At 48.4% G+C, this 20,296-nt stretch overlaps 2 protein-coding genes across 2 annotated transcripts; both read right to left on the reverse strand.

The window, feature by feature from the left end:
• Window positions 1-1,902: 1,902 nt before the first annotated feature.
• INHBE (inhibin subunit beta E) lies at window positions 1,903-3,478 on the reverse strand. Its single transcript, XM_070407654.1, has 2 exons — window positions 3,181-3,478; window positions 1,903-2,913 (listed from the first exon to the last, which is right to left on the reverse strand). Exons 1-2 carry the CDS (start codon window positions 3,476-3,478, stop codon window positions 2,156-2,158), a joined length of 1,056 nt encoding a protein of 351 aa, XP_070263755.1. The 3' UTR covers window positions 1,903-2,155.
• Window positions 3,479-9,006: 5,528 nt separating this feature from the next.
• On the reverse strand, window positions 9,007-17,916 carry INHBC (inhibin subunit beta C). Its single transcript, XM_070407655.1, has 2 exons — window positions 17,604-17,916; window positions 9,007-9,752 (listed from the first exon to the last, which is right to left on the reverse strand). The coding sequence occupies exons 1-2, from the start codon at window positions 17,914-17,916 to the stop codon at window positions 9,007-9,009; spliced, it is 1,059 nt and encodes a 352-aa protein (XP_070263756.1).
• Between the last annotated feature and the right edge of the window lie 2,380 nt (window positions 17,917-20,296).

Consider the following 20,296-nt stretch of genomic DNA (forward strand, 5'->3'; position numbering starts at 1 on the left):
CGAAGAGGCCCTGAACCAGTGCCAGAAATATATTGCAGGACGGGAAGGGAGCGACGAAAAAGTTCATTCCAGAAACATTATGTTGGAGGTAGGGGCTTCGACTTTGATTGGTGCTAAAGGAGCACCACCCTGCGGTTTCTCGGCTGTCCTCACTCTTTGGATGGAACATGAAAGAGTTGGGATGGAGATGGGGGGTTTGTTGGAAACAGGATTGTGACAGCCTTGGGTTGGGGGTCCTGAGCGTAAGGTGAGGGTTCTATGGAGCATAAGAGGAACAGAGGCTGAGGCAATGGGTGCAGAGTGTGTGGACACAAGGTTACTAGGGAACCCTAGCACGGAGGCACTGCTCCCGAGGAACCCCGGTTCTCCTTGTTCTCGAAGTTCTGGAGACTGCGGCCACCTCCGCACCTCTTCGCTGTCCGCTCTCTTTCTGCTCTTCCAGGCTCTCTGCTCCCTCTGCTGGCCTTTTTGTCATATGACACCCTCCTGGAGTCTTGGAGGCAGAGAAACTTGGGAAGCGAAAGGAATAGGGTTTACAGATCCCCACCAAGGCCAGTTCGGAGTCCAGGGAGGGGGTTGTATGAGCCCCCAGAACCGGACTGGCAGACGCTGCTAGTGCAGAGCTGTAGTGTCTAATAGTGTCTCTTTGGATTTGTGTTGCCATGGTGATCAGATGCAGGGAAAGGGGCAGCTATTTCACTCTCTCTGACCTTTCTTTATGAGAAAGGGGCGAAAGCATGGTGGTGGTGGTGGGGGAAGGTCCCTTTATTTTCTGTTACCCTACAGACAGACCTCCCACATCCTAACTCTGCTTCCAAGAACCACTTCCTTGGGGCTGGAGGGTTAGTAGGCTACCTGTTCAGTCTGAGGGTCAAGGGGAAAAGGGGAAACTAGGAAGTGATCTGAGGCCAGTGCATATAGATAGTAGCTGTGAGGTACAGATAGGACCGTATTTGAGCTCCCTCCCCCATGTTTCTTTGACCCAGACACCAGTTATACCCAGAGGGTCAAGCACGACCAGAGGTCACTGAAGAAGAAGGGATCCTGTTCATGCTCCTGTCTCAGCCATGTGCCCCACCCTCCAGGGCAGTTCTTTTAGGGCACACTGCGTTCTCCTCCCCACACTGCTTTCTCCAGATCAGCGACTCTCAAATATTTGGTTTCGAGACCACTTTACACTCTTTAAGTTTATCAAGCTGTTGTTTATGTGGTTTGTATCAATTTACCATATTAGAAATTAAAACTGAAAAAAGTTTGTAACACAAGAATACACAAGCACACATCCCATTAGCAATGTCAGAAAGATGATGTAATCGCATGTCACCAGCCTCTGGAAAACACTGAATGCTTTTGAGATAACGAAAATAAAAAGGCAAACATCTTAGCATTATTATGAAAATAGTTGTGACCCTGTGGACACCCCTGAAAGGGTCTCAGGAGCCTCCCAGGGGTCCCCAGACCACACCTTGAGAACCATGGCTCTGGACCATCACCCCAGCCCTTTATGACTCACACTGGTTGATTTTTCTTCTTCATTTTTATTAGGAAAGTATAAATGTTTGTCTCCCCAGTGGGTCCTGCCTCTCACTGGGAAAAGCCAAGGAACTTCTCAGGCTCAGCACTCTCCTCTCCTGACACCCATTTCTGGGGCTCTGCTCAACACCTTCCTCAGGCCCTGCCCATGTCCTTCTTGACCCTCCCTTAAAGCACTTCCACAGTCCGACCCCTGGCTAGCCTGTTTCCCCTGCCCTGAGTCTGCTGGACCCTCAGTCTGCTTCTTTCTGCTCTCACTTGAGGACTTTCTCTTGTCGGGAGAGACTAAGTCATTTTCTCTGCCTGCTTCTCCCCTCCCTCCTTCCCTCCCTCCCTCCCTTGCCGCTGCTATTTTCTCATAGGGCAGGAAATCATGCTTTCTGGGTAGGTCCCTTCAGAGGACACACTTTCCCCAGCTCCCCACACATCAACCAGCCTGGAATAGACCAGCGTCTGGCTAGGAAAGTGTCCATTTGGGTCCCAGAGAGGTCAACTCAGTCATACTCCCAGGTGGCCCATTGGGTGGTGGTGCAGAACAGAAATCTGATGCCTCCAGCCACAGATGCCCTTTGCCTGGGAACCCCCAACTCGATATCTTTACTTCAACCCCCAGATCCTCTTGCTAGCTGCAGCCACAGGCCTCCACCACCATATCTGGCACATCTGTCTTGACCACATTACCATCGCGGTTCAGGTAGAGGAGAGAGAGAGGCCTCCGGGCAGTAGGGACACAGCAGGAGGTACCCAAGGGCCAAGGGTTGTTGGCCTTGAGGAGGCTGAAGACAGCAGAATGGAAGGAGGCAGCAATGCCCGGGCTGCCAGCCAGGTGGGAGGGGCACTGCCCACTGCAGTAATTCAGCTGGTACCCCTCAGGCTGCAGGATCCAGTCCCTCCATCCCAGTTCCTGGAAGTCTACATAATGGTCTCGCCGACAACATAAGGGAGTCTCAGGTTCACAGGTGGGGGTCCTCCTCCTGACTCGGCCTGCTCCCTGCTCATTGGGACGGGTCTTAAGCTCCAGGAAGGGCCGCTGGTTTCCCTCCGTGTCCAGGAGGCGCTGAGCTTGTCCGGCAGCTGTGCTGTTGCCTTCTAGGGGACTGCAGTCCAGTTGGAGTCTCAGGACGCGAGACTCCTCACCCCTCAAGCCACTAGAGGGCAGAGTCAGGGCATGCCAGCCAGGGCTTGTAACGTGGTGCTCCGCCAGGAAGGTGCCGGACCCTCTGTGCCTCCTCCTTGTGCCCCATCGAAAGATCTTCAAGTGAAGAGTGCCAGGAAGGGTGGGGAGTACATGAAGCCATAGGCGCACGTGGGACAGCTGGTGGGACCGAGGAGTGGACAGGTGGAAGGTGAGCATGGAGCTGCAGGCCGAAGTGGAGGAGTCTGCCAGAGAGATGGAGAAAGGACTGAGGGGCTGAGCAGAAACAGAGCTCTCCTCCGAGGCTCCTGCAAGCCCTGCCCACTGCTCTCCCCAGCACCCACCTTTAGAAGAAACAGGAACTGTCTAGCATCGTCTGCACCCGGTCCCTGCCCCAACTTCTCCTCCTCCCCCCACGCCCTGCTCTGTCTGCCTTGTCTGCCAGCCTCCCTTTCTGCCTCCCTTTCCCTGTCTGCTTTTTGCTTCTCTCTCTCTCTCTCTCTCTCACCCACCTGTGGTGGTAGCAAAGCTGATGACCTCCTCCCCTTTCGTCGAAGCCACACTTCCCTGCTGAAGTCTCTGAAGAGCTCTGCTCAGTGCTGCCTGGGGTGGAGGGTTAGTTATCTTGGGACGACCGGTCAGGTGCAGCCCCTCCAGGATTTGCTGCTTGGCCAGCTCTAGGACCAGAGCTCGTTCTGCTTGGGGTGCCAGGGTGGGCCCCCCACAGGAGGGACACACAGACCTTGTCTCTTGTGCCCATGCCAGTGCCCACAGCAGCACCAGCTGGAGCTGGACACCAGGGAGCCGCATGTTCCTGGTGAGTGGCCCTGGGTCGAAACGGCAGCCTCGGATGGCAGTTGCTCCTGCGGTTGAGTCTGCACGGAGGCCAAAGCGGGCAGAGCAGCGGCAGACAGCAGTGCCACACCTACCCTCAGCCAGGGGTAGAGCCACCTGTCTTCTGCTGCCTGGTAGAAAGTGGCCGGTCTGATGGGTAGCTGTGTTTAGCACAGTCTGCCAATTTGACCCTCACAGCTCATGCCTGGCTACTGACTGGGGCCTCTTTAGAGCCTGCAGCCTGGGGCTCCCTCACCTCGTGGTCAGCCGGCAGACCTACCTTCTGAGCACCAGATTGGCCAGCTCTGCTGCCCATCAAGCCCCTGCAGGGGGTGGATGTCCCCCCCCCCCTGGAGCTCAGGTTTCACCATCTGGCCCTGGTCACTGAGCTTGAGGTGGGGGTATGTGTGGGGGCAATGTGGACACGCATGATGCAAGAAAGAGGGTGATTTCACATGGTCAGCCCTCAAGGTCTGGGGCTTGGGGGAGGGAACTCCATATAGCAAGGTGGGGAAGGGCAATTTCCCCGCATCCCTTCAGCCTTTCTAGCTCGCTCTTTGGCCTCTGCTGCAGCAGTTGCTATGAGGCAGCTGCGAGTTCCACTGGTTACTTCCCTGGGGTCTCTGGGCTAGAAGGACAACTCCGGTTTCTATTTTTAGCAATGGGTCTGGTACTGGGGCGGGAGGTTGGCAGGTGGGGGCGGGGGAGCAGAGTCCTTTTGCCCAGGCCCAGGTGGCAGTGCCATGGGACACAGAAGTCACTCCCTGACCCTGCCTGTGCTGGCTGCCCAGAGTCCAGTTGGACTGGAGCACACGTGGAGGAGGGCAGGGGCAGGGGGTTGGCATGTTACTGTGATGTCTGGGGAAACCCAGAGAGGTGGGGGCGGTGGGGTTGATGCAATCTTACAGCAGGGCAGAGTCCACCAAGGCTGGCAGAGGGCATGGGACTTGGGAGTCTCTGTACCCAGCTGCTGGTTCTCTTTCAGGGGACTGTGAGAGTTGCTTAAATGTGGGGCATCCTAGAAGTGGTGCCAGGTCTCTGTTAACGGGGATGAGAAACGGATGGCTTAGGACTTGTAAGAGTAGAGCAAACAAAAACTGCAGCAACCTTAGTTCAATCCCAGCCCTCCTTACCTCCCTCCCTCACTGACTATAAATGGAAGGGCCAGGCCCCTCCACCTTGAACTTAAGAGGGAAGGCCTCATGCTAGCCTTTCTCCTTATGCCCTAGTTTCTTCAAGAAGAGGGAGGAAGTGAGTGTGATTTGGAAGTGTGCCCCCACTCCATTTTATTCATCTCCCCACTATTTAGCGGGGGTGTGGTGAGGGCTGTCAAGAGAGCCTGCTCATCCTAACCCGGCAGCAGGCAGAGAGAGGTGGTGCTTAGGGGGCTGGGTGTCAGTACCCCCGATGTCCACCGTGTGGCAGTGCTGTGCTACTGACAGCCGCTGTCTCCGCTCTGACCGGTTTCCCAGAGAAGGGGCCACTAGGGGAGGGGAGAGATGCAGTGCTCCCCAACCTCTCACTCTGAGAACCCTGGCTCCCCAGCGGGAGACAGAGAAGCTGGTCCCTCTGCTCTCACATCTCGCCCCTGCCAGCGAGCAGAGAGTGCTGTTAGGAGCAGCGTCACTGCTGCCTTTGGTCTCGGACCTCATCACACGGGCAGGTGGCAGTGGAGCTTGGTGATGGGTGCGAGGTTCTTCCTAGACACTCAAAGACACCCGTGGCGGGGAGGAGGGAGAGGGACAAGGAGACTTTACAGACCCTCCTGTCCACCCTGCGTTTCCCCCCAGGGCCAGAAACATTCCAGCCCCTCTGTGCGGTGCTCTCCCCAGCTCCCTCTCTGTTGGTCCGGCTGGTGACAGCCCTCTACCCTCTGGGGTCCGGGCTGTAGAAATGCAAGACAGGTTTTTGCCCACGACGGTGTTTCAGAGGGCTTACCTGTTGGTGCCAGGAGACAGAGTTCAGGGAAGCAGCAAGAAATAGCTGCGGAGTCTCTGGCCCCACCTCTCCCCTCTGCCAGGTGCCCCCAATTTTCCAGCTCTTCCTATCCTCTTGCTGCTGTGCCTGGCTCGGCCCTACCTCCTCGCTGACACTTACGTCAGAACCCAGCTATAAATATGCTCTTAGCATCTTAGTCACTTTTCCCAAGAAGTGCTCCTGAGTTATAAATACTCCAGCCATCTGCCTCCCTGGCCCGCCCTACCACCAACCTGGTTGGGGCTGGGGGGGTGGCGACAAGGCTGAGGGGTGGGTAAGGAAGTAGAAGAATCCTGAGTGATTATCTTGCCTAAATGAGAAAAGTCTGACAGTCTAGAGTTAGGGACTCAGGGGACTCTGGAAGAAAAGGTTTGAAAGACATACCCACTCCTTCTCCTTGTTATAGGAGGCAGAGCCACAGAAGAAAGGAAAGAACACTGATCCTGTGTTTATTTTAAAATTTGCCTTTTTTTTTCATCATGGATTTTTTGTATTAATCTTGATGTTTGAAAAATATTGAATTAAAATATTATTTATTTTTATTGATGAATTTTTTGGCCTCCCCTTAAATTTTGCCCCTAAAGTGAGTGCTTTACCCTACCTCACCTTAGCCTCGGTTCTGGGGACTGAAGTGGTGGGAGGGAGGGGATTTCTGTGGGTGAAGGGAGAGGTACCAGAAGATTCCCTTAAATTATCTCCTTAGATGGAGATCTCAAGTTAAAGGTAGGATAACCCCCACAAGGTTGCTCAGGAAGCCCCACAGCTCAGCCTGGCAGTCCCCCCGGAGGTCCCTTTCGGACTTTCTCCTCTAGGGTTCCTATTCCAAGGACCTCAGACCCTGGTAGAAGGGGGTTATAAGCTGAGCAAACACAGACATCACGTAACCCAAAGGACACATGGGTTTTGCAAAATCTCGGCCTTGGGCTGCAGACAATATCGACCCATGGTGCAGGGCTGTCGAACCAAAGGGAGGAAATGGTGGGGGAAGAGGGCAAAGGTCTAGAGCAGTGATTTCCAACCTTTTTCATCTCATGGCACACACACTAATTACTAAAATTCTGCAGCATTCCAAAAATATAGTTTTTGCTCATATGACAAAAAAGGTATACTTTTGACTGACTTACAAAAAAAAAAAAAAGTAATTATCTACCTTTTTTGTTCCAAAGTGACTTAAAAAAAAATTAGGTATCTAGCCCTGGCGGGTGTGGCTCAATGGTTGAGCGTGCAATGCACTGAGAGGTTGTCAGTTCGATTCCTGGTCAGGGCACCTGCCCAGGTTGTGGCTCAGGTTGTGGGCTCAATCCTCAATAGGGGGCATGCAGGAGGCAACAGATCGATGTTTCTCTCATGGATGTATCTCTTTCTCCCTCTCCCTTCCTCTCTCTCTAAAAATCAATTAAAAAAATCAAATGTCTATACTTGTAAATAAGGATTTCTGGTACTAAGAGTTAATCAGACAACCTTAAATGGACACCGCAACCTTATTGTGTGATGTGACCAATAAGCTGCAACTCTATTATATGATCTATATATTTATGGTTCAAGACAAGGCATTCACACAAGATGGCTATTGTTGTTGTTGTCAGGTATTGAATGTTTTTAAAATTCTTGCGGCATACCGGTTGAAAATGTCTGGTCTAGAGAGAACCCAGAAACCCAGTCCCAAAGCAAATGCCTTCCTCCTCTCACTCCAGGCCTTCCTTTTTTTCTCCCTGCCCTACTCTAGTGGCCCTTAGCCAGTTCCAGCTTCCAATCAGGACTCCTGGATGGAGGCCTGAGAGTTGGTGAAAGCAAGGCAGCCATGTCTGAACCATTCCTCTGCCTCCCACCACCTGTATCCCCACAGGTTGTTGGCCTACTTTCTTATTGATCAGCGATCTGTGAGTACAGGGGGAAGAGAGGACCAGGTAAAACCCAGGTCTTTATTAGCCTTGAGACCAGCAAAGGTGGTTCCAAAAGGGTGCAGGGGGCCTAACAAAGGAGGGGAGGCAGCCTGGGGGAGGAAGGGCATGAAGTATGGAAAGGACACAATAGCTCAGCCCTGAGGAACCTGTGTGAGGAGAGAGCAGAAGTGGACACAGCAGGCAGGCTGTCTTCTGGCCTGTCAGTTGGGGTTCTGACAGGAGACAAAAGACCCACTCAGCTGTCTGTGTTTGCATCACCGAGAAGAGTTAATGAAGGACTTCTTTTTTAAAAAATATATTTTTATTGATTTCAGAAAGAGAAAGGGAGAGGGAGACAAACGTCAATGATGAGAATCATTGATCGGTTGTCTCCTGCACACCTCCTACCAGGAGTCAAACTCTGACCTCCTGGTTCATGGGTTGATACTTAACCACTGAGCAACACCAGCTGAGCATTGACTTCTTTACAGACGTCTAGGCAGGGTTAAGGGAACCAATGAGGGATATTGAAGCACCGAGGTACTAGTAAGAGTAGAGAGCCATTATAAGCCTTTAGCATGGAAGCAGTGATATCAGAACCCAGGCAAAGCTGAAGCCATGGAAGAGAGGAGCCAGACAGGAGCTTTAGGGACATAGTCACAGCCACAGTCACACAGAACCATGGCACCTAGGCTGCGTGAGCCTGAATAAGAAGTATCTGGACTTCTTGCTTGTGTCTTCCCTTAGTCAAATTCAGCAGGAAGCAGGAGCCAAAGGAACTCAGGTGAGTCAGCCCCTAAGCCCATAGAGCAGGGCAGAGAAGGATAAAGAATGGATGTAGGTGTGCCAAGAAAGCCTTAGGTGGGCTACCTGGGCAAGTAAGGAGGAAAGGGACTCAAGACACAGAGAGAAATGAGCCTCGTTTTGGAGAGTAATGTTCTAATCTTTGGTGAAACCAAGGAGGGGACTCTCTAGAGATCCAGAAAATCAAGGGGAGGGGCTGGGTCAAATTATTTAGAGAGGGAGAGGCATTGAGTGGAAAGGGCAGGGAAGCATTGTGGATTATGGTGTAGATTAAGAGTAGGTTATGGGTGTCTGCCTGGGTTGCACTGCTTATGGTTGGAGGTGGATCAGAGTCTCTGGGCTGGCAGTTGAGCATGTGGGGCTTGCTTGATGGACTGTGCTCTTGGAGAGAGGCTGGTGGTTATGTATGTATGTATTTATTTTTTTAAAGGTTGGCTTTTTAAAAATTAAGTTTTTATTGATTTTAGAAAGGGGAAGGGAGAGGGATAGAGAGATAGAAAACCATAAGAGAGAATCATTGATCAGCTGTCTCCTACCTGCCCCCTACTGGGGATCTAGCCTGCAACCAGGGCATGTGCCCTGATGGGGAATCGAATCATGACCTTCCGGTTCCTGGGTCAATGCTCAACCACTGAGCTACCCCAACCAGGCACAGTGACTCTCTTTAGGTGAAGATCTCCTCAAGTCAAAGTTGGGATAATTTCCATAGGTTGCTCAGGAAGAGGGATTGCACCTTCTGTACAGAGGCAGTAATGGAGTCAGTCCCTGTTCTCAAGGAAGGGCACCTCTGTGGGGGCATAGTTGCCTACCCAACCTTGGGCTTCCCATCCCACACATAGACTAACTGCACCCACAAGCCTCGACCACCATGTCAGGTATGTCCGTCTTAACAATGTTGCTGTCCCTGTCATAGTAGAGCAGAGAGAGGGGGCGCCGGACTGTGGGCACGCAACATGAGCCCCCTCCAGGTGTGCCTGTAGCTGCGTTGGCCTTGAGAAGATTGAGCACGGTGGTGTGAAAGGAGGCAGCAAAGCCAGGCATGCCTGCTACATGCAGTGGGCACTGCCCTGTGCAGAAGTTCATTGCGTAGCCCTCAGGCTGGATGATCCAGTCATGCCAGCCAATCTCACGGAAGTCCACAAAGAACTCTTGTCGACAGCACATCCTGGACCCACTCTGGCAGTTGATGCCATGACGCCGAATCCGGTGCTTGCTCCCAACTCTCACCCGGGCTGCCACAAAAGGCCTCTGGGCAGCCCCACTCAGGATGACTGAGCTCTCGGCTACCTGGCCTTCAGGTACAAGCTCCAGGGTCAGGTGTCCCTGGCTGCAGGCAGCCTGAGCTTCAGGCCCCAGAAGGAGCTGGTGCCAGCCACTGGCATCCACCTTCAGCAGGTGCTGAGTGGCCAAAGTGAGGTTGGCTTCATGTGAATCTAGCACAAGGACCCTCACCTTCAAAATCCTGGTGGTATTGGGAGGGAGCTGCACAAAGAACCTGAGGCTAGCCTCCTGGACCTCCATGCCACCAGCAGTTCTATCAGAGAAGAAGTGGAAGTCAAGACGAGTCTGGTTAATGTTGGAGAAGCCTGTGGACACAAGAAGCCCCAGTCATTGTGGTGTTCTGAGCGCCAATTCTTTTTTCTTTTTTTCAGTGAGTGAAGCTTTATTCATTTACATCATAATTATTAGTTGAATATTTATATGCTAGATTTTTGTTTTTATCTGAGTGTCAATTCTTACCAGCTACCTCTCTATTCTCTGCCCGCTTGAACACTGCTCATTCGTGACCACATTGCTGACTACACTTTCCTTCTTAAAAGTCTTTTCTCTCTTGGCTTTCATTATACAACTCTCGTTTGATTCTTCCTTGATTTTCTTTGCTGGCTTTTCTTTCTCTGACCAGGACTTTAATGCAAGAATTCTCCAAAGTTTGCCTTTTACACTGAGGAGAGCCCTTACCCACACTCATGGTCAGCCAAAACAACTTTTATTCTGGTGATTCTCAAGTCCATTTTGCACCTCCAGACTGGACATATAGATTTGGGAATCACCAAGCTTCAGGACACATAAATGTCCTGCCAGCACATTAAAATCAATTTGTCCCAAATGGAAATCATTATTTTCTTTCTTGCTGATCTCTCTTTTTGTTCTTAGAATTGGTGGTGCCACTACCCATCTTATCATCTCTGGAAACCCTGTGGCCACCTCCTTCATTCCCCTTATCCAGTCCCTCACCACAGTGGTTCTAATGTCTATGCATTTCTCCCTAACCCCATTACGATTGCCACTGTTCCCCTCTTCATCCCTCACCTGCTCCATTGAAACACTTTCCTTGGGTTTCTATTCCCTCCACTCCACTGAAATTACTCTTGTCAGGTTTACCAACACCTGTCATGTTGCCAAGTCCAATGGTTTCATCTCTTGATATTCATCTTACTTGACCTTTGACATACTTAACCATTCCCTCCTTCTTGAAATAGTTTTTTTTCCCCCTGGCTTTTGTGATTCTGGCCACTCCATTTTGATCTTTTTTTTGCTGACAACTCCTCTTTCTCTGCCTGACCTCTACATGTTGGAAGTCCTGAGCTCTCTTCTACTTTCTCTTCTATATCTATACTCTCTCTCAGAATGGTCTCGTCAATTCCCATGGCTTTTAATTTCATCTGTATGCTGATGACTCCCAAATATATATCCCTGGACCTGATTTCTCCCCAAGCCCCAGGCTTGTATATCCCACTGCTGATCTGATAACGTACTTGGATAGCCAATGATATTTCAAACTTTTCATGTTCAAAGAAGAACTCTAGATTTATCTCCCCAAACCCATTCCTTCTCCAATCTCCTCCTTCCATATATATGCATTGCTTAAGCCAAAACCTTGATTGCTCTCATCTCCTACTTTGAAATTATCTGCAAGAACTGTCAAATCTACCTCCAATTCATAATATAATTTCACTGATCTTGTCTCCTTTACTATACATTAGTTCAGTGATTTTCAACCTTTTTCATCTCATGGCACACAAACTAATTACTAAAATTCTGCGGCATACCAAAAATATATATTTTTGCTAATCTGACAAAAAAAGCTATAATTTTGATTGATTTACAAAAAAAAATAATAGTAATTACCTACCCTTTTTGCTCCAAAGTGATTTTTAGAAATATATATTTTATTGATTTTTTTACAGAAAGGAAGGGAGAGGGACAGAGAGAAACATCGATCAGCTGCCTCCTGTACACTCCCCACTGGGTATGTGCCCGTAACCAAGGTACATGCCCTTGACTGGAATCGAACCTGGGACCCTTGAGTCCGCAGGCCGACGTTCTATCCACTGAGCCAAACTGGTTAGGGCGCTCCAAAGTGATTTAAAAAAAAAAAAAATCAGGTGTCTAGCTCTGGCAGGTGTGGCTCAGTTGGTTGAGCATACAATGCACTGAGAGGTTGTCAGTTGGATCCATGGTCAGGGCACATGCCCAGGTTGTGGCTCAGGTTGTGGGCTCGATCCTCAATAGGGGGCATGCAGGAGGCAGCAGATCAATGTTTCTCTCATGGATGTATCTCTTTCTCCCTCTCCCTTCCTCTCTCTTTAATTCATGAAATTCATCATCTCAAAAACCTCATTAGTGAAGAAAGCCCAAACTCTTTTAGGAAGCGGTCATAAGCCCATTATGATTTGATCTAAGCTACCTTTTTTTCTTTATCAAGTAAAGAGTGCTTTATTGTGGGAATGCCACTGGCACTTTCATGGACATAAAAGGGCAGAAAATAAAGTTCACCTAGGCTTCATGTGAATTGGAATGTCAGGAATAAGACAGCTCTCAGAGCCATTATGATCTCTCTCATCTCTGTTTCTGTGTAAGTCTACTTCATTCTTTTCTCTCTGAAAATTTGGACTTTCTTCACTAATAAGGTTTTTGAGATGGTGAATTTCATGATCTAGCCAAGTTTTTGGCAAGTAACTCTGGTGTCAGTGTAAAATAAGAATTAAAGAAATAAAAGACCATTCATTCAACAAATTTTGGGTGCTGACTATGTACTAAGTGAACCATATAATGGTGAACCATACAGGCACAATCTCTACCTTCATGGAGTTTATATTCTAGCTGGCTTGGATATACTTCTGCCTCCTCATCAGCTTTTTCAACTCCCAAAATGGTGGCCCCAGGTCCTGAGTCTACAGAACCTTTTACTCACCTCTTCCTAGCTAAGTGAGCTGATCTTTCAGTGTCCCAATTCCAAAATCCTAGAAGAGTCTGATTGGCCTAACTAATCTTTTCTTGCTAGGTCACTGAGCACCTTACTGTTAGGATCTCTAAAGTCACTCCAGTTATGGCAGGCAGACATATGACCCACAGGAGTTGTGGTAGACTATTACATCGTTGGCTCCCAATGAACAACAGCTCCCAATATTCATAGCTTTGTGCAATTTCTTCCTATATTAATTCTTGTCTTGGCCATGTGATTTGATTTGGCCAACGAGACACAGGCAAGCATAGTGCAAGCAGAAGTTTATACACTGAGGCTTCATCTTTTTGGAAGCCAGCAACTTGGCTTCAGAGAAACTTGGGAGAGACTACTGAATGATGAGAAGCCATGTGGAAAATCAGAGACCATCTTAGATGTTCTAGCCGAGGGGTGGGCAAACTTTTTGACTCGAGGGCCACAATGGGTTCTTAAACTGGACCGGAGGGCCGGAACAAAAGCATGGATGGAGTGTTTGTGTGAACTAATATAAATTCAAAGTAAACATGATTACATAAAAGGGTACGGTCTTTTTTTTTTTTTTTTTTTTTTAGTTTTATTCATTTCAAACGGGCTGGATCTGGCCCGTGGGCCATAGTTTGCCCACTGCTGTTCTAGCCCCATCTCAGCTCCTGCCTGAATGTGGTTACATGAGCGACCTCAGCTAGCCCATGTGGACCAGAACTGTCCAGATACGCCCAGTCAAATCACAAAATTATGAAAAATATTGAATTTTTTCTTTTGGGCCTCTCTAGTTGGGCTTCTTTGTTATATTAATGGATAACTGAAACAGAAACTAGTATCAGAAGTAGGGTGTTCCATAATAAAGACCTAAAACAGGTAGCACTGGCTTTGGGATTGGGTGGCAGGCTGAGGTTGTAAGGGTGGTGAGGAGAGTGTTAGTGAAGGCAGTTAGAGCAGTGAGAAAATTGCTATTGGAAGCCAGAGAAAGGGGACACTGTATTATGTATTGGCTATCCGCTGTGATAACTTGGAAGCTAGAAATGATATCTAACAAAGTTGTGAATTTAGCTGAAGATATTTCCAGGCAGAATGCTGGAAGTGTCATTTGGCTTATTTTAGCTGCCTTATCGCAAGAACTGTTAAATTTTCAAGCAGAATTTTGATAGAATATTTCAAACAGGACTTGCTAGCTTGAACAATAAAATATTTTTTCATTCCTTGTTTCTCTGTCTGGTAAAAAGTTCTTCAAATGAGATATGTTCTCAAGGCAAAAATCAAACCCAGGGCACTGCCAGTAAAACATGGCCTCGGTGTGAAGATAAAAACAAACAAAGGGTCAGCCATAAGATCCTTAGCTGTGATCTCACATCTTTGTTAAGCTCTAAAACGTAAGATGATGCTCTGTAGACCCTCTCAACTGGACAAAAGGGTTTCTAAGAATCTTAAGAGTTGTGCCCCACAACACCCTGACTTGTAACACAAGTAGGGGTCTGTCTTGAGAGAGTGGAGTGCCTTTTGTCTAATTGAGTAGACTGCAATTTGTTATTTAGAAGGCCCACGGAGTTTTAAAGATAATTTGAGTAGTGAAAGCAGTACCAATTTGGACTAAAGGGACAGAGACAATTCAAAGTGAAAAGAGGCCGGTGGGCCCCCAACTTCTCACGAGCACAGGTCCTTTCTTATTTGAAAGGAAAGACATCTCAGCGGGTGCTGGGAGGGTAGCTCTAGAAGCCGAGGAGAGCAGCGGTGGGCTCTTCCTGAGAGGAGAGGAAAATCCTACCAGGAAGCAGCAGAATCAGGCACTAACCAAGGGAATCCTGGAGTTGGGATAGACTGAGATATGTGCCTGGCTAAATATCAGAATTTGCATGGGTCAGTGACTGCTCTGTGCTCCCCCATCTCCCATTTTGAATAGGACTATCTATTACGGATATCCTGTTTTGTCTCAGCATTGTATATTAGGTGTGTGGGAGGCAGTTAACTTGTAATTTTAGGTCACAAGCAGTGGTGTGCTGGTAAATATTTAACAACTGGATTCTAGAGGGGGAAAGGTACCCTGATTTGTAGTATTTGCCAATTTCTGTGGTATAAATTCTCCCACCATGACTGATTTCAAACTATCAATGTGATGTGATGTCTCTGGATGCAAAGTTGGAAGATATTCACAATCAGCTCTCATGAGCCAGTATGAGCCAGTCCCAGGACACCACTGAAGGCCCCTACCCTAGTTTCCCCAGAGCCTCAAACTCTCTCTCTTCGTACTCCCAGCAAGAACAATGTTCAGCTCTTTATTTCAGATAACTTAAATGAATTGAAATGAAAACGTCAGACTAAAATATTTAAATGTGAAAGGTGAAATCCGGGCACCATTCTCACCTTCAAACTTCATCTCCGATCAGGTCCCCTCTGGCCTGAACATTGTAATCATTATTGATTAGCAAATATGTGGAAAGTATACAGACTTTGAAGTCAGAGAGAATTGTGTTTGAATTCTGCCCCTTCCACGCTGTATGACCTTGGCCATGTAAATAATCTTCTTTGAATCTCAGTTTTTGCATTCATAAGATGGAAATTCTAAAGTCTACTTTATAGCGTGGTTGTGAGAGTTACACTAGGTGAGGCAGGTACACGGAATGCATGGCAACCATCATTATTATTGCAATGTGCCAGGAACTGGGCTAAGTGTCAGGGATACAAAGGTAGAAAAAACCAAAAGCAGCCAGGATCAGTGTTCAAGGGATTCATGGTTCATGGCCATTTGTCCACCTATTTTTCAACTCCAAATGCTATCTACTCCTTCAGACTTTTACCTGTTTTCCCCCTCCATTTAGGATGTTATTTACCATTCTCTACCCATTTGAAGTCAAACTTACTCTATAATGGCAGCCCATTTGTGATCTTCTGAAAGACCTCCCTGTCTCACCAGGTTCCAATGAGTTAATCCTGGCCCAGCAAACTCTTGTGCCCTCAGGCAGCATTTATTTCATTCTGCCCTATATTCTAACTAGAGGCCTGGTGCATGAAAATTGTGCATTGCGGGGGGGGGGGGGGGGCGGTCCTGCAGCCCAACCTGCACCCCCTCACAGTCCCAGACCCCTTGGGGGATGTCCACCTGCTGGCTTAGGCCCGATTTCCCCGGGAATCAGTTCTAAGCCAGCAGTCAGACATCCCTCTCACAGTCCGGGGCTCTTGAAGTCTGGGACACCTCGCTCCTTACCGCCCACCTGCAGCCAAGGAAGGAGAGGCTCCTGCCACCACTGCTGCATTTGCTGCACTCGCCAGCCTTGAGCCTGGCTTCTGGCTAAGTGGCGCTCCCCCTATGGGAGTGCACTGACCACCACGGGGCAGCTCCTGTGTGGGGCCGGGGTGGGAAGTGGAAGGTTGGCCAGCTAGGGAGGGACTGCAGGAGGGCTCCAGGGCGTGTCCAGCCCATCTTGCTCAGTCCCCATGGGGGCTGAACCCCAGCAGCAAGCTAGCCTACTGGTTGGAGCATCTGCCCTCTGGTGGTCAGTGCACGTCATAGTGAGCGGTTGAGCTGCCTTAGCATATCATTAGCATATTATGCTTTGATTGGTTGAATGGCCAACCAGACGACCAGACACTTAGCATATTAGGCTTTTATTATATAGGATTAACTTATTTCCAGCAGCAGCAGCAGCACCTAAACCCCTCATGGGCAGGAGCTAAGTCTTCTATTTCCTGTTCCCTCCCACCTTAGTCTTCTAAGTACATTACCTGTATTAGCTTATTTAATTATCTCAACTATCCTCCAGTTATCCCTATTTTACACATAAGAAAACTGACTATTAACAACCCAGGTCACACAGTAATAAGTGTCTGAGCAAGGATTTGAGCCCAGGCTATTTGGCTCTAGAATTGTGTTCTTAATCATGAACAGAAGCACATTTTGAACTAGAATAAGGTCTCATCCATTACTGGGGACTCTAGACTATGGTCAAGCTGACCTGCAATGTGATTTGGTTGTTTAATGCAACCAATGTTTATTGGGCATCTATTCTGTTTGGGAGAGGCAGGGTGATAGTGCCCAAGGCCATGGATTCCAGAGCCATGACTGGCTTCACCACTTCCCAGTCATGTGAACTTTAGCAAGTTACTCAACCTCTATGTGCCTCAGTTTCATCACCTCTAAAATGGGGATAATGATAGTACTTGGCTCACTGAGCTGTTGTGAGGATCTTAAGGCATTAGTATATGTAAAAGGCTTAAAACACAGTAAACGTTGTAAGTGTAAGTTATTTTTACTATATACTAGCCTCTGGTGATAACATGAGGAATAAATGACAGTTCCTGACCTCAGGGTTGATATCCTATTGGAAGACAGCCTTTATAGAAAACCTGAAAATAGACAATTTCACACAGAGAGTTCTGGTTCAAGCTAAGGGAGCACCTCACCCTTAGGTCAGGGTAGGTTTTTTGAGAATGGGAGTGCCGGGTCTTGAAGTACAGACCAGGGGGAAGGGACCAGGAATGGGAAGGGCCTTCATACCTAAGAAAGCGCTTGTAGGAAGCTCAAAGGCCAGATAGATCACTTTGTGTTCTGTTTCTAGGGTACTATCTCCGAATTCTTGATCTTTCTCTCCAGCTGCCCACTAAATTCTCCAACTCGTCTCCCCTCCATGGAAGTAACTCTCCTCTTCTATCCTCTATCCACCCTTCTATGTCCCATTTTGACCCTGTTCTGATGTGTGTAACAGAGGCATCAAGGCAAGAGGGCAGGGGTAGGGTGGAGAGGTATTATAGTCCTGGTGTTTTTATTTTGCCCTTTTACCCAAATGAGGCATCTGGGGGAGAGGAGATGAAGAAGTTGGATCCTGGGCCAGAGAAAAGACAGACACCCCAGCCTCCAGCCTCTAGCCTCTGGGTCCAGGCCCAGGAAGTGGATGGGCTCACACCACAGCCTGGGGAAGTTTGTGGGGTCTTTAAAGAGAGGAGCTAAAGGAGATGGGGGCAGGCAATTTTAAACAAAGTGAAATTTACCTACATCCCAGCTGCCCATTGGTCATGTCTAAATCACAAGAGAGAGACTGGGGGCTGAGCGGGGAGGGAAGGGAGCAGGGGGAGTGGGAATCCTGGATTAGGAGATTACAGGTCATGGGAAGAAAGAGTTGGGATGGTTTGGGGGAGGAAGTCAGGGGTTAGGTTGAGGAGGACACTTTTCCTTTCCTTGAGAGGTCAGGTTTTGAGGAAGATCTACAGGTCAGTAACCCACCTGTCTCGGCAAAGCTGATGATCTCATATTCCTGTCCCCTGTCAGCCTCTGGAAGCGCCCCCTGTGGGCGCCCATGGAGGCGCTGCAGCGCTATCCTCAGAGCGGCTCTGGACACTGGCCGGCTCAGCGTTGGGCGCTGGCTGAGGTGCAGCTTGTCCAAGATGCTTCTCTTGGCAAGAGGGAGAAGCAGCTCCCGCTGGCTCTGCAGGTCCAAGGCATGCTCCCCACATGCCAGGCATTGTAGGTCAGCTCTGGTAGTGGCCACTGTGGCCAGAGCCAGGAATAGGAAGGCCAGGAACAATGAGGAGATCATTGTTGGGGGAGGCCCTCCTTGAGGGACACAGTGAGAGAAGGCCACAAACCCTGGGCTCAGGGTGTCAACAGCTGTGGTCTTGGTTCTGTCCTGGCTGCCAGAGGCTGGGAAAGGAGAATGTGTCCAGCTGGCATGACTCCTTGTTGCAGGGGATAGAGCAGCCAAACATCTGACTTGAGAGATGAAGCCAGTTACAGGTAGACCTTGGCAGAAGCTGCCAATGCATAATCAGTGAAAGCACAGAGTGGGGGATGTTAGTGGAGGTTGGTTTGTTTGGGGAAAGAAGTGTTCCTGGGCCAATGCTGGGAGACAGTGGGTTGCCCACGTGAGCTGCCAGGCCTAGGGCCAAAGGTTAGAGATGAAATTCCTCTTCAGATCAATGGCCTTGCTGGGAAGCCTGGTGGGGGAAAGGGAGAGATTAGAAGTTTTAAGATAGAATATGAAAGGTGACTTTCAAACAAGAGAGGGTTATTGGCAGGCATTTTAGGTCACTGTCATGCAGGTAATTGAGGGTTTGAGAGTTGCATTTTCCTTTGTCTGATACTTCTCATATCTCTGCCGGCCCCCAACCCAAACTCTTGTTAGTTCTTGCTCAGTTTTGCCCAGTAAGGCTCAAAAAACATCTAGTCTGAAGGGTTGGGAGAGGAGAGGAAGTGTTCTAGCCAGGTCTTCTGCGTAATCAGTGGGAGGTCTGAAGGTCAGGAAGGGGCTTGAGAGCTAGATGTACTCTGGGGTTTCTTCTGTTTAGGAAGATAAATTTTAAGGTTGCTCAGAATTCTCCTTTTTCTCCCCTAAAGGTCCTGAGTAGTAGATCTTCAGGGAAAGGCTTTTATTTCCACAAGGGGGATTTACCTGGCAGGAGTGGCAGGTAGAGTTAGGAGCACAGGTTTTTAAGCCAGATGAACTTGGTTAAATTCTATCTTTTCCTTTTATCAGCTATGTGACTCTTGGCAAGTTACTTAACCTCTCTTGCTTTAGTGCCTTCATTGGGGAAATGGGATAAATTATTACCCATGATTCCAAAATCCAAAAAAATAAAATCCACCTTTTTTTGTGTGTGGGGGTAACTCATATAGTGGTTAAACCTGACCTGAACAGAAGTGACGTGATTTATGGCCTTTAAAAAAATCATTCTGAGACTATATGTTTTTTACTCCAGCAATAGTATTTGATTATAGGATGCTACCCTTGGAGGTACTACATAATGTACATTTAAAAATATATATTTTTATTTATTTCAGGGAGGAAGGGAGAGGGAGAGAGATATATAGAAACATCTGTCCTAGCCGGTTTTGCTCAGTGGATAGAGTGTCGGCCTTTGGACTGAAGGGTCCCAAGTTCGATTCTGCTCAAGGACACATGCCCGGGTTGTGTGCTCAATCCCCAGTAGGGGGTGTGCAGGAGACAGCCAATCAATGATTCTTATCATTGATGTTTCTATCTCTCTCTCTCCATCTACCTTTCTCTCTGAAATCAATAAAAATATATTTTAAAAAAAGAAACATCAATGATGAGAGAGAATCATTGATCGACTGCCTCCTCCATACCCCACATTGGGGATTGAGCTTACAATCGGGGCATATGCCCTGGCAGGGAATTGAACCATGACCTCCTAATTCATAGGTCGGTGCTTAACCACTGAGCCTTGCCAGCCTGGCCATAATATACATTTTACATACCATTTTACCTTTCTAAAACTTGACATTTTCTGAATTCTGATCCATGTCTGGTCCTATGGATTTAAAAAAGTTTTTTAAAATTGATTTTAGAGATGAAGGGAGAGGGAGAGAGAGGTAGAAACATCGATGGGCTGCCTCCTGCACGGGCTGTCTCCTGTATGCCCCCTACTGGAGATCAAGTCTGCAACCTGGGCTTATACCCTGACCAGAAATCAAACCAGCATCTGCTTGGTGCATGGGATGACACTCAATCCACTGAGCAACACAGGCCAGGCTGCTCCTATGGATTTTGAATCATTACAGATCTATAATGATTATCTCACAGTTTTGAGATTTAAATAATTGTGTAAAGCACTTAGAGTGGCTGGCACAGAGTAAGTGCTTGATAAAAGTTTATTATTCCTACTACACAGGTTTGTTTGTGGGCCAGAGCACCCTCACCTCTAAATGTGCTGAAGATGCCCAAACGGTTTGGCTCAGTGGATAGAGCGTCGGCCTGCGGACTGGAGGGTCCCGGGTTCGATTCCGGTCGAGGGCATGTACCTTGGTTGCGGGCACGTCCCCACTGGGGGGCGTGCAAGAGGCAGCTGGTCGATCTCTCTCATCGATGTTTCTAACTCTGTCCCTCTCCCTTCTTCTCTGTAAAAAATCAATAAAATATTTAAAAAAATAAATAAATAAATGTGCTGAAGAAATTCTGC

Source organism: Myotis yumanensis, unplaced genomic scaffold, assembly GCF_028538775.1.
Source record: "Myotis yumanensis isolate MYYU_CA2020_CCGP unplaced genomic scaffold, mMyoYum1.0.hap1 SCAF_3, whole genome shotgun sequence".
In the NCBI taxonomy this organism is placed as follows: Eukaryota; Metazoa; Chordata; class Mammalia; order Chiroptera; family Vespertilionidae; genus Myotis; species Myotis yumanensis.